The sequence below is a fragment of the Mandrillus leucophaeus genome, unplaced genomic scaffold, assembly GCF_000951045.1.
Source record: "Mandrillus leucophaeus isolate KB7577 unplaced genomic scaffold, Mleu.le_1.0 Scaffold288, whole genome shotgun sequence".
NCBI classification, from domain to species: Eukaryota; Metazoa; Chordata; class Mammalia; order Primates; family Cercopithecidae; genus Mandrillus; species Mandrillus leucophaeus.
This window is the reverse complement of record NW_012103009.1, coordinates 199303-211807: the sequence shown is the minus strand read 5'-3', so window position 1 is coordinate 211807 and position 12505 is coordinate 199303. Positions and strand designations below refer to the sequence as shown.

At 54.8% G+C, this 12505-nt stretch overlaps 1 protein-coding gene across 1 annotated transcript; it reads right to left on the bottom strand.

Annotated features, from left to right (window-relative positions):
* Positions 1-5919: 5919 nt before the first annotated feature.
* Positions 5920-11867, bottom strand: ARSA (arylsulfatase A). The gene is made up of 10 exons (XM_011985566.1): positions 11580-11867; positions 11254-11490; positions 10876-11116; positions 10544-10762; positions 10302-10471; positions 9864-9988; positions 9645-9772; positions 9286-9388; positions 8557-9171; positions 5920-6840 (listed from the first exon to the last, which is right to left on the bottom strand). The coding sequence occupies exons 2-9, from the start codon at positions 11469-11471 to the stop codon at positions 8852-8854; spliced, it is 1524 nt and encodes a 507-aa protein (XP_011840956.1). The 5' UTR covers positions 11472-11490; positions 11580-11867; the 3' UTR covers positions 5920-6840; positions 8557-8851.
* Positions 11868-12505: the final 638 nt, after the last annotated feature.

Here is a 12505-nt window from a genome sequence, read left to right as displayed (position 1 = left end):
CAGGCTGGAGTGCAGTGGCTGGATCTCAGCTCACTGCAAGCTCCGCCTCCCAGGTTTACGCCATTCTCCGGCCTCAGCCTCCAGAGTAGCTGGGACTACAGGCGCCTGTCACCGCACCCGGCTAGTTTTTTGTATTTTTTAGTAGAGATGGGGTTTCACCAGGTTAGCCAGAATGGTCTTGATCTCCTGACCTTGTGATCCGCCTGTCTCGGCCTCCCAAAGTACTGGGATTACAGGCTTGAGCCACCGCGCCCGGCCTATATTTTCAACACATCTGCCGTTACTTCCTCCACTTGGACTTGTCACCTCAAAGTCATCCGTGAGGGTTAGAATCAACTTATTTCAAGCCCTGTTAATGATGATATTTTGACCTCTTCCTGTGAATCATGAATATTATGAATATTCTTTTTTTTTTTTTTTTTTTTTTGAGATGGAGTCGTGCTCTGTGGCCCAGGCTGGAGTGCAGTGGTGGGATCTCGGCTCACTGCAAGCTCCATCTCCCGGGTTCACACCATTCTTCTGCCTCAGCCTCCCGAGTAGCTGGGACTACAGGTGCCCGCCACCACGCCCGGCTAATTTTTTGTAATTTTAGTAGAGATGGGGTTTCACCATGTTAGCCAGAGTGGTCTCCATCTCCTGACCTCGTGATCTGCCTGCCTCAGCCCCCCAAAGTGCTGGGATTACAGGTGTGAGCCACCACGTCCAGCCATCATGAATATTCTTAATGGTGTCTAGAATGCTGAATGCCTTCCAGAAGGTTTTCAGTGGACTTTGCACAGATCCATTAGAGGAATCACCATCACAGCTATGGCTTTATGAAATGTAATTTTTTTTTTTTGAGACAGAGTCTCACTCTGTTGCCCAGGCTGGAGTGCAGTGATGCAATCTTGGCTCACTGCAACCTCCTCCTACCAGGTTCAAGTGATTCTCCTGCCTCAGCCTCCCAAATAGCTGGGATTACAGGTGCTTACCACTACGCCTGGCTAATTTTTGGGTTTTTAGTAAGACCGTGTTTTGCCATGTTGGCCAGGCTGATCTCTAACTCCTGACCTCAGGTCATCTGCCCGCCCCAGCCTCCCAAAGTGCTGGGGTTACAGGCATGTGCCACCACGCCCAGCCTGAAATGGTTTTTTTGTTTTTTTGTTTTTTGAGACAGAGTTTTGTTCTTGTTGCCCAGACTAGAGGGCAATGTGGCACGGTCTCAGCTCACTGCAATCTCTCTGCCTCCCAGGTTCAAGCGATTCTCCTGCCTCAGCCTCCGAAGTAGCTGGGATTACAGGTGCACACCACCCTGCCTGGCTAAATTATTTTGTGTTTTTAGTAGAGACAGGGTTTCACCATGTTGGCCAGTCTAGTCTCGAACTCCTGACCTCAGGCGATCCACCCACCTCGGCCTCCCAAAGTGCTGGGATTACAGGTGTGAGCCACAGCGCCTGGTCGTGAAATATATTTCTTAAATGATATGACTTGAAAGTAGAAATGACTCCTCGATCCATGGGCTGCAGAATGGATGTTGTGTTAGCAGCATGAAAACAACATCGATCTCCGTGTACATCTCCATCAGAGCCCTTGGGTGACACGAACATTGTCAACGAGCAGCAATATTTTGAAAGGAATATTTTCTTTCCGAGCAGTAGGTCTCAACAGTGTGCTTAAAGTATTCATTAAATCAGGCCATAAACAGATGTACTGTCTTCTAGGCTTTGCTGTTCCATTTATAGTGCACAGGCAGAGTGGATTTAGCATCTTTCCTTTCTTTTCTTTTTTTTTTTTTTATTTTGAGACAGAGTTTCGCTCTCGTTGCCCAGGCTGGAGTGCAGTGGCGCGATCTTGGCTCACCGCAACCTCCACCTCCCGGGTTCAAGCGATCCTCCCTGGCTCAGCCTCCCGAGTAGCTGGGATTACAGGTACACACCACCATGCCTGGCAAATTTTGTATTTTTAGTAAAGATGGGGTTTCTCCATGTTGGCCAGGCTCATCTCGAGCTCCTGACCTCAGGCGATCTGCCTGCCTCGGCCTCCCAAAGTGCTGGGATTACAGGTGTGAGCCACCGTGCCCAGCCTAGCATCTTTCTTAAGGGGGATTTTCCAAATGGTAAATGAGCATTCAACTTAAAGCCACCAGCTGCATTAGCCCCTAACAAGAGAGTCAGCCTGTCCTTTGAAGCTTTAAAATCAGGCATTGACTTCTCTCTAGCTCTGAAAGTCATAGATGGTGCCGGGCGCAGTGGCGCATGCCTGTAATCCCAGCTACTCGGGAGGTTGAGACAGGAGAATCGCTTGAACCCAGGAGCAGAGGTTGTGGTGAGCCAAGATTGTGCCACTGCACTCCAGCCTGGGCCGACAGAGCGAAACTCTGTCTCAAAAAAAAAAAAAAAAAAATTGTGTACATTGAAAATCTATTGTTTACTATAGCCGCCCTCATCACTAACCTCAGCTGGATCTTCTGGAGAACTTGCTGCAGCTTCTTCATCAGTACCTGCTGCCTCACCTTGTACTTTCACATTGTGGAGACGGCTTCTTTCCTCAAACCATATGAACCAACCTGTGCTACCTTCCAGCTTTTCTTCTGCAGCTTCCTCGTCTCTCCCAGCTTTCACAGAATCAGAGAGAAGGAGAGCCTCGCTCTGGAGTAGACTTGGGTTAAGGAAAGGTCTTCGCTGGTTTGATCTTCCATGCAGACCACTTAAATTTTCTCCATATCACCAATAAGGCTGCCACACTTTCTTTCTTTATTCTTTTTTTTTTTTTTCTTTTTGAGACTGAGTCTTGCTCTGTCGCCCAGGCTGGAGTGCAGTGGCACAATCTCAGCTCACTGCAATGTCCGCCTCCAGGGTTCAAGTGATTCTGCTATTTTAGCCTCCTGAGTAGCTGGGATTACAGGCACCACCCGGCCCATTTTTTGTATTCTAGTAGAGACCGGATTTCACCATGTGCTGCATCCGCAAGGAAGGCTCTTGTCCTTCACACAAAGGAGCCAAGGAGGCTGGAGGGGGCATAAATAAATGCACTCCCCCCTTCATTACTACTGACCCCCCCTGCACCAGGCTCAGGGTTACAAAGGGGAGGGGACACATCAGCCAGCTGAGAGGCAGTGTCCAGGGTGCAGCAGGGCATGAGGTTAGAGTTGAATCAACACCTGGGGCCATACATAATTTGCATGAATGTGGAGAACAATGTGGCGTGTGCCCGCCCCCCGAGCCCCAGACTGATAGCATTGGCTACCTGGGACTGAGATGACTGGCCATGACTTGAGTTTCTCTAATGAGTATGCATTATTTTTGTAATTAAAAATATTCAGAGGTGCTGGGCACAGTGGCTCACGCCTGTAATCCCAGCACTTTGAGAGGCCAAGGTGGGCAGATCACCTAAAGTTGGGAGTTCGAGACCAGCCTGACCAACATGGAGAAACCCCGTCTCTACTAAAAAATACAAAATTAGCCCGGCATGGTGGCGCATGCCTGTAACCCCAGCTACTTGGGAGGCTGAGGCAGGAGAATCGCTTGAACCGGGGATGCGGAGGTTGCAGTGAGCTGAGATTGCGCCATTGCACTCCAGCCTGGGCGACAGACAGAGCAAGACTCCGTCCCAAAAAAGAAAAAAAAAAAATTCAGAGGTGAATTTAAACATTGTTCCATCGAAACGTTCCCTGGGCTCCCCCTTCTGGCCACTTGGGGGACAGACAAGCACACGGGCAAGGAGGGGCCCCAGGGAGGGGAGGGGAGAAGAGTTTCCCCGCAGGAGCCGCCTCTCACCCTGTCACTCATGCGATCACTTGGGCTCCGGATATCCCCTCTTCCTTCCTAACGCACCTGAGGGGAAACCACAGAATCAACTTGTTTGTTTGTTCTGCCCATTTCAAAACACACTTAGCCCCTTCGAGAGGACACGGAGCTCCCTGAGGAAGCTGCTCTGTGGGAATGGATGGCTGCCAGCCTGGTGAATGGATTCTCTTAGGCTCACAGGAAGGGGCTGTTCTGTAGCTGTGAAGAAAGGCAAGCGCAGGGAATTGTGGCATTTGGGGCCACAGTAACAGTGTGTATGTCAGTGCAAATATGCACGTATATGCATGCTTGTGTGCACATGTGTGAGTCCTTGTGTGTTCACGTGCATACATCTCTGGGGGGCATGCATCCCCGGATGCATGTGTATGCATGTGCCTGCGTGCACATGAATGTGAGTGTGCATGTGTGCGTATTTCTGTATGCATACAATGCACATACGCATACGTGCACATGCCTGTGTGAGGAGGGTGCATCCAGCTAAAACAGCTAACTGATGAAAAACAAGCATTTCTGAGCACACACAAATCAGAGCAAAACCAAAAGCCGAATGGGGGAATGGGAACATCTGCTTCTCTTTCCAACCTTGGGTGCAGAGTGCATTTGAACACCCTCCTCAGAGCTCAATGGGAGGCATTCCTGACTGGCTCATTTATCCTTCCACCCCCACCTCTTGGCTATGTTCTTGTAAGACCAGGTACCCTTCCTTTGTAGCATTTATCAGATTGTTACTGAAATAGAAAATACGCAATGACGTCATAAAGTATGCACATCTTACGTGTGTGGGTTGATTGCTTTATACATATGCATGCATCATGTTATGACCCCTTAAGATTTGGAACATTTGTAGCACCCACAGGTTCTCTGGTGTCCCTGGTCAGGCAATGCCACATACCCCACCCTACCAGAGGCAGTGACTTCTATCACACTGAAATCTCAGGTGCATCTGACATCCCGGGATTAAGTTCATCTCCTTTGCTGGACTGTAAGTCTGGTGAGTGCAGGGTGGGTCTCCTCTGACAACTCCGTGTCCAGCACTGCACGGTGCTGATGCATAAACACGGTGGGATTAACTCAGTTATGCACATTACCCAAGTGAGAGGAAGTGGAGCAGCGGAGCTGGAGGAGGTGCCTGAAGACTGTGCTTGGGTGTTAGTATTCATCTAGTTCTTGCTAGAGGGTTTGGTCTTCCCATGTGATACTGGAATCATGCCTCCAGTTCAGTTCCTCTCTGCCTTCCCCTTGAACCACAGCACTGTTTGAAATGCTTGTTCCTTGGTGCCGTAAAGAAACAGCACTTGAACATTAATTTTCTCAGAAGGCCATTTTTATACTTTCTGCAGAAAGGGCACACTCGCCAGCAGTTCTGCCACGAGAGAACACCGAACGAAGGAGACAGGGTCATTTATAACCTGACGTGTCCCCCCTACTGCTGTGTCCGGTTTCCATTGGTTGGAACGGGACCTCACGTTCTGTATTTGTCCCGATTGGCTAGCAACTTAGAGCTTCTTAAAAGAGGCAAAGAGGAGAACAAAGGAAGGAGGAAGTAACTTGAAGAATGCTGATAAAGGTAAAAACACCTTCAAATAAGGAAGGGGAACAGGCTATGGCCTAACGCTTGCTTGGACCAGTATAAGCCTCCAGGGCAAATAATTAGGCTACATTGTGGGAGCTAAGAACACAAAGTACATTGATTTCTTTATTACAGCAGTGATTTAAGAATGTTAGTACAGGTCTTTGAATAAATTTTGCTTTTAAGAGAAGTTACCATTTACTCCTAGACAGGGAGGAAAGTCTGAAGAGGAACCTCTACTTTACTTTTTACGTCGCCACCTGGGGCCAACACCTCCAGACCACAAGTGCATGAGGGCCCTTCGTGTGCCAGCTTCAGGGGCTGCTGGGCACCCCAAGGAAACCACCACCTTATGGGGGTGCTTCCAAACACAGCAGGATTTGGGGTGTGGTCAGTGCAGCCCTCAAACCAGATGAAAAGGGTTGAAACAGCTGCACGGTGGGTCCTCAGCACACTGTCTGACACCACAGGCTCACACGGGCACACGTGCCCGCCACACAAACCATTCAGAGGCCACACTCCAGCAAGGCTTTCGGCTGCAAATAACAGAACCCTCACTGGCAGTGGCTTCAACAGGCAGGGTTTCTTTTCTCCTAGCATTAGAGCTTGGAGCTCTCCAGGTAGACAGCTGGAGACACCAGGTTAGCAGCTGCCCAGCGTCCAGTCGGGGCCTGTGACTGCTGCACAAGCTCCTCACCCCCAGGGCTGCCCCAGTCATTCGCTACCAAGACTCCTGTCACAGGCTGCTCCTGAACCAATCACTGGATCGACTGGCTCAGGCTGGTCACCGCCCTCCTTGAAGAGAAAGAGGCTGCAACTCCCAGATCAAGGGACCTTTGCCCAGCACTGAAAATGGGAGCCCATGAGGAAGGAGGTGGCTGTCTGGTGGCAATGAACAGCGTTTGCCACGGGGAGGTGTCTGAACACCCGGAGGGCGTGCTCCTCTCACTTGGTCAACACTGAGGGAGCACACCTGGTGTGTGACTGGCCACCTGGGCATGCATGTGAGCCTGGCATCCGTGTGCCATGCTGCACAGACACGGGCAGGTGCTCAGATGGTCCCTCCCTGCAGAGGAGGCCAACAATGGAGGCAGAGCATTGCTGTTGGAAGGAACAGCCAGGCCACCCTGCTAAGACTGAGGAGAAGGGGGCGTGGGTGGAGGTCTCAAGGGCAAATTAGGTCACTATAGGGGGTTTGGATTTTCTTCCGAGAAGCCTGTGGATTTTTGAGCAGGAATAGATTCTCAAGCCTGGCCTGTTTTACTTGTTTATTTACAGACAGGGTCTCACTCTGTCCCCAAGGCTGGAGTGCAGTGGTACAATTATAGCTCACTACAGCCTCGACCTACTGGGCTCAAGTGATCCTCCCACCTCAGCCTCCCAAATTGCTAGGACAAATGCCACCACGCCTGGCTAATTAAAACAAATATTGTTGGACAGGCGTGGTGGCTCATGCCTGTAATCCCAGCGCTTTGGGAGGCTGAGGCGGGTGGATCACCTGAGGTCAGGAGTTTTAGACCAGCCTGGCCAACATGGTGAAATCTCGTCTCTACTAAATAATAAAAAAAAAATTAGCTGGGCATGGCGGCACGCACCTGTAGTTCCAGCTACTAGGGAGGCTGAGGCAGGAGAATCACTGGAATCTGGGAGGCAGAGGTTGCAGTGAGTGGAGATCGCACCACTGCACTCCAGCCTGGGCGATAGAGCAAGACTCCATCTCAAAAAACAAAAACAAATACTGCTTTAGAGCTGGGGGTCTCACTATGTTGCCCAAGCTGCTCTGAATTCCTGGCCTCAAGTGATCCTCTCACCTTAGCCTCCCAAAGCACTGGGATTACAGGAGTGAACCACCGTGTCCAGCCTAACAGATATTTTTTTTTTGAGACAGAGTTTTTCTCTTGTTGCCCAGGCTGGAGTGCAATGGTGTGATCTCAGCTCACCGCAACCACCGCCTCCCAGGTTCAAGTGATTCTCCTGCCTCAGCCTCCTGAGTAGCTGAGATTACAGGGCTGCACCACCACACCTGGCTAATTTTATGTTTTTAGTAGAGATGGGGTTTCTCCATGTGGGTCAGGCTGGTCTTGAACTCCCGACCTCAGGTGACCTGAAAGGACAAATGAAAGGACACAAAAACACAAAGACATACCCACCCTCCTTGCTCCCTATTGCTACACCCTTTGTTCTGCTTTCTTATCTCTGCACGTACCAGAGGTTTTGAATTTTTGAAAGTTCTGTAAGTACCTGTTTTTCTTCCTAGGGCTAGGTCACAAGACATGTTTAAGTAAGATAAACTCATGCTGCCATAAACCAGTTGTGCAACCTGATGCAATATAATTAACTGCCTTTGTGCAGAAACTGCTCTTCCGTCTCAAGGGTTGAACTGAGATACCAGAAATGGCGGGAACCAATCCTAGTTAGCCAAATCGCCTTGTTCAAACACCAGCCAATCATACATCTGATCTGTATAATGATTCTATGACCACTCTTCTTAGACTATATAACATTGTTTAATGATCTGTGGGGGAACTCTCTCTCTTGACCCTCTCATTTCGAGAGTGAGTGAGAGTTCCAGGTTCGAACCTGTAATAAAGATCCTTGCTGCTTAGCTTCGACTCTGGACTCTGGTGGTCTTCTTCGGGGAATAAACGGACTGGGCATAACAGACCCACCCCCCCTCGGCCTCCCAAAGTGCTGGGATTGCAGGCTTGAGCCACTGCGCCCAGCCGACAGATGTTTTTAAGAGATCCCTTTGTCTGCTGGGTGGAGAATCTTTCTAGTGGGTCAAAAGGTGAAGGCAGGAGACAGAAGTGTGGGCACAGGTAAAATACAGAGGCCTGGGAGGGTGGAGGGGCCCCAGGAGGGCTGTCTCAGGGGCTGCTGCTGTGCCTTCCTAGGAGCCCACAGGGGCTCCAGGCCCCTTATCCCCATCTGGAATGTGCAACTCATCACTTGGCTTCAGACAGGTTTCTGATAAGAACCAAGGAGGTCCAGTGCCTGTGCCTCTAAGAATGCTTCTTCTTGGGGAAAATCCTGTCTCTCAGGCACTTTGCATCTTCTGAGTCTTCTGGCCACTGAGCCCTCACACCCTCCCGCCCCGTTCCTGGCACTTAAAGGCACGTGGCGCTGCTCCTGTGAACGGATGTGCCCACGTCCTCACGGCTGATGTGTGCCTGCGTACACTGATCCATGCAGATCACCAAGGTGCCAGGGCAGCTTCCAGAGCCAAGACACCAGGATTCAAATCCCAGCCCAACCTGTTTCTGGCTGGGTGGTCTTAGACAAGTCCTGAATCTCTCTGCACCTCAGTTTCCTCATTTGTATCACAGGGGACCGGCACTGGCACACAGCATTACCACAGGATTCGACGAACCGTCACGCCTGCAAGTCTCAACTGGTGTTATTACGTTATCAGGTACAAACTCCCTCCAGACACCTGTGCCTCCGCCACAGGCTCACAGTGATGAGCCCTCACATGCCCAGGCAGGCCGAGGGGCCCTCAGGCATGGGGATCTGGGCAATGGCAGCAGGCTGGGTGCGGGGTACAGCCAGGACGGCAGCAGATCTGCAGGGCGGGGTCCTCGCCCTGGGCCATCTGGCTGGGGCCGAAGGTCACAGCCGCATCTAACTGGGCCTTGAGCAGCTGAAGCTGTTTCAGGGCTTGTAGCACCTCTGGGGTGGCCCCGGCCACACCTCCCAGCAGGTTGTAGTTCTCACCAGGGTCCTCGGAAAGGTCGTAGAGCAGCGGGGGCTCATGAGCAGTCAGAGAGCTGGAGGCGTGGCAGGCAGGGTCTGCAGTGGTGTCGCTGTGGGCAGAGCCTGGGGAGGGGGCCAATTCTGTGCATGGGGCAAGAGCGAAAGGAGGGGCCAGGGATCTGGGGCTCCGGGGAGGGGTCAGCAGGTCAGGTGGAGGGATTCACGGGGAGGCTTTACCCTCGGTGAAGAAGTGAGCCTTGTACTTTCCACTCCGTACAGCAAAAACCCCACGGACCTCGTCTGGGTAGGGCGGGTAGAAGAAGAGAGACTGCCGAGGGCTCTGGGGGCAGAGTCAGGGGTCACGGGGCGGGACAGGCCCCGAGCACTGCACATACCCGGGGCTGCCAGCCCTGGTGTGAGGCCCTGGACGTGCACTGCTTCTAGCCCACCCCAGGAACCTGAGAGGTGGCGCCACTTGGATGCCACTAAATGCAGGAGGCCCTGAGGCACAGACTTTCAGGCACTGCCCACACTCACCCCAGGGGAGGGGCCAGGACAGGGGCCAAGGAGCTGGGATCAGGGGTCACCAGCCCTACCTTGCCTGTGCCCAGCAGCAGGGGGCTGAGGTCAAAGCCATCCAAGGTGACATTGGGCAGTGGGGCCCCAGCCAGGGCTGCCAGGGTGGGCAGCAGGTCCAGGGAGCTGGCCAGCTCATGGGTCACTCCTGGGGGCAAGAGGCTGTGTAGTCACTCAGTTCGCCACCAGGGTTGGGGTGGTGGGGCCAGAGTTCCCAAGGAGAGGGCCTGCGGACTGACCAGGAGCGATGTGACCTGGCCAGAAGGCCAAGGCAGGCTCTCGGACACCGCCCTCGTAGGTGGTTCCCTTTCCACACCGCAGGAGGCCAGAGCAGCCGCCTCGGGACATACGCATGGTCTCAGGTCTGGGACACAGGAGGAGCTCATAAGCCATGAAGCCACGGCCTCTGAGCCACCGAGGGTGACCAGTGGCCCCACACCTTTAAGACACAAAGCTTGCCTGGAGGTACCCAGCATGAGCCTGGCATCTTCCAGGCCTACCATGACCAGTTCTCTGTGCACCTGTGTCTCCTAATTACACCTTGGGTCCCTGCAACGTGGCCAGCATCTCCTGACACCCCCTCACCCACTATGTTCTTGGCCAGCAGCTGAACTGCAAGGCCCCCAGGGCCCTGGTCTGTGACAGGGCGGGAGCACCCTGCTACCCTGCTAGCATACCCATTGTCTGCAGTGAAGATGACCAGCGTCTCTTCAAGCAGCCCCAGGTCCCTTATGGCTGTCATCAGGGTCCCCACAGCTGCATCCAGCTCCATCAGGGAGTCCCCAAATGGCCCGCGGCCTGAACGCTCTGCAAAGTTCTGCCCACTGAACTGAGGGTAGTGCGTGTGCTGGGGGCAAAGACTGGAGTTAGCACTGGGTAGGGGTCACGGGTAGTCAGGGGTGGGGCCAAGATCACTTACGTGAGAGGCGTAGTACAGGAAGAAGGGGCGATCCTGGCGCTGGGCGTCGGCCATGAGGTCACGGGCGAAAGCCACATAGCGGGCCTCTAATCTGGGCAGCCAGGGGGGCTGCGCCTCCACGGACAGGTTGGCCAACAGTGGGATGGGGACCAGGCCCTGGTCACAGCCACCGTCGCAGGGTGTGGCCGGTGGGAAGCAGGTCAGGTTCCAGCAGGGGCCCTGAGGCGGGCAGCTCTAGTGAGGGCTGGGGTGGCAGACAGGGCTGCAGGAACATCAAGGGCTGGGGGACTTTGGGAGGTGGGAGGGTGGCTGAGGGCCCCGGTGGCTCCTACCTGGTCATGGGAGTATGGGATGCCTAGAAATCGATGGAAGCCCTGATGGGGGGGCAGGAAGGCCCCCTCAGAGCCCACCCCAAGGTGCCACTTGCCGGCCATTCCTGTGAGGTAGCCTCGGGCAGCCAGGACCTCGGCCAGGGTCACCTCCTCCAGGGGCAGGCCCCCCCGGGAGCTGGGCTCCAGGACGCCAGGGTACATGCCCATCCGAACTGGGAGCCGGCCGGTCAGGAGGGCGGCCCTGCAGGACAAGTCACAGAGTCCGTGAGGCAGGCAGAAATGTGGCCTTCCCTGGAGAAAGAGACACGTTTTTCCCGCCCTCCTGCAATCCATTGGGAGGAAAGCAATGGACGGGAAGAGGCGCTTCCGCCTCCTTACCGAGAGGGTGTGCACAGAGACACAGGCACGTAGAAGTCTGTGAGCCGCAGCCCCCCTGCTGCCAGCTGGTCCAGGTTGGGGGTGGTAGAGCTGGGGTGCCCATAGCAGCCCAGGTCCCCATAGCCGAGGTCGTCAGCAAAGATCAGCACGATATTGGGCGGGCGGGCGACGGCCAGGCCAGCAGCCAGGGCCAGGAGGAGGGACCGCGGTGCTCCCATGAACACGGGATCGAGGGGTCTGTCCCAAGAGAGGCAGGGACACTTGGCTCCAGCAGGCTCTTTCCGAGACCACAGCCCCAGGCGCCGCCCTCCCCTGAGACCCCAGACCCAAACGTTCCCCGACCCTGACGGCCGCCTCCTGAAGCTCCAGAGGACCGGGGCCCGACAGTGCCGGGAGACCGTGGGCTGGGACGGAACTCCTCCAGGACGAGGGCGCCTTCAGATTCTCGAGCGGAGATCTGATCCTCTTCGCCTCGCGGTCCGGGCTCAGGGTCGGGGGCATAAGTCACTTGACGCTGACCGGCGGAGTCGGGGCCGGGGGAAGGCGCTGGGCGGAGCCCGGGAGGATTCGATGCGGGGCTGCGGGCGCTTCCGCCTCGGCACCGCCCGTGACCTGTGACCGTCGCGAGGCGGGGCCAGGGGCGGGCTAGGGGCGGGGCCAGGGGCCCGGGCAGGGGCGGGGCCAGGGGCTCGGGCAGGGGCGGGGCCAGGGGCCCGGGCAGGGGCGGGGCCAGGGGCTCGGGCAGGGGCGGGGCGTGGCTGCGCGTGCTCGCTCCCAGACCGCAGTTTGCACCCTGAGGCTGTTGACTGCGGTGGTGAACCGGGCTCTGGGAGCTTCTTCTGCACGGTCGGATCCGGTTGAGGCGTCCCGGGCTGCGCGCGGGGCTCGGCGCTGCTTAGTGTCCGGGGCCCTTTCAGTCTGGAGCTTCTGCAGAGGAGGAGCGGCTCGTGCGCCCCCAGACCTCCGGGTACTGGGAGACTTGGGCCCTCCTTTAAGAGACCTGAGCACGGAGCGTTATGGGCGCCTGGTGAATGAGCAAATCGCAGGGGAAACCGTGCAGCCCCATGGACTGCTGGCTTTTTCTTCACGACTAGCAAAAGCTTTGACACCCTTTCTCCTGCGTACGTGTGTCTGAGCTGTGGTGTGGGTGCGGGGGACTGTGTGTGTGGTGTGTGTGTGTAGTGTTTGAGGTGGTGTGGGGGTGTGTGTGCTGTTTGAGGGGTGTGTGTTTGAGCTGTGTGTGGTATTTGAG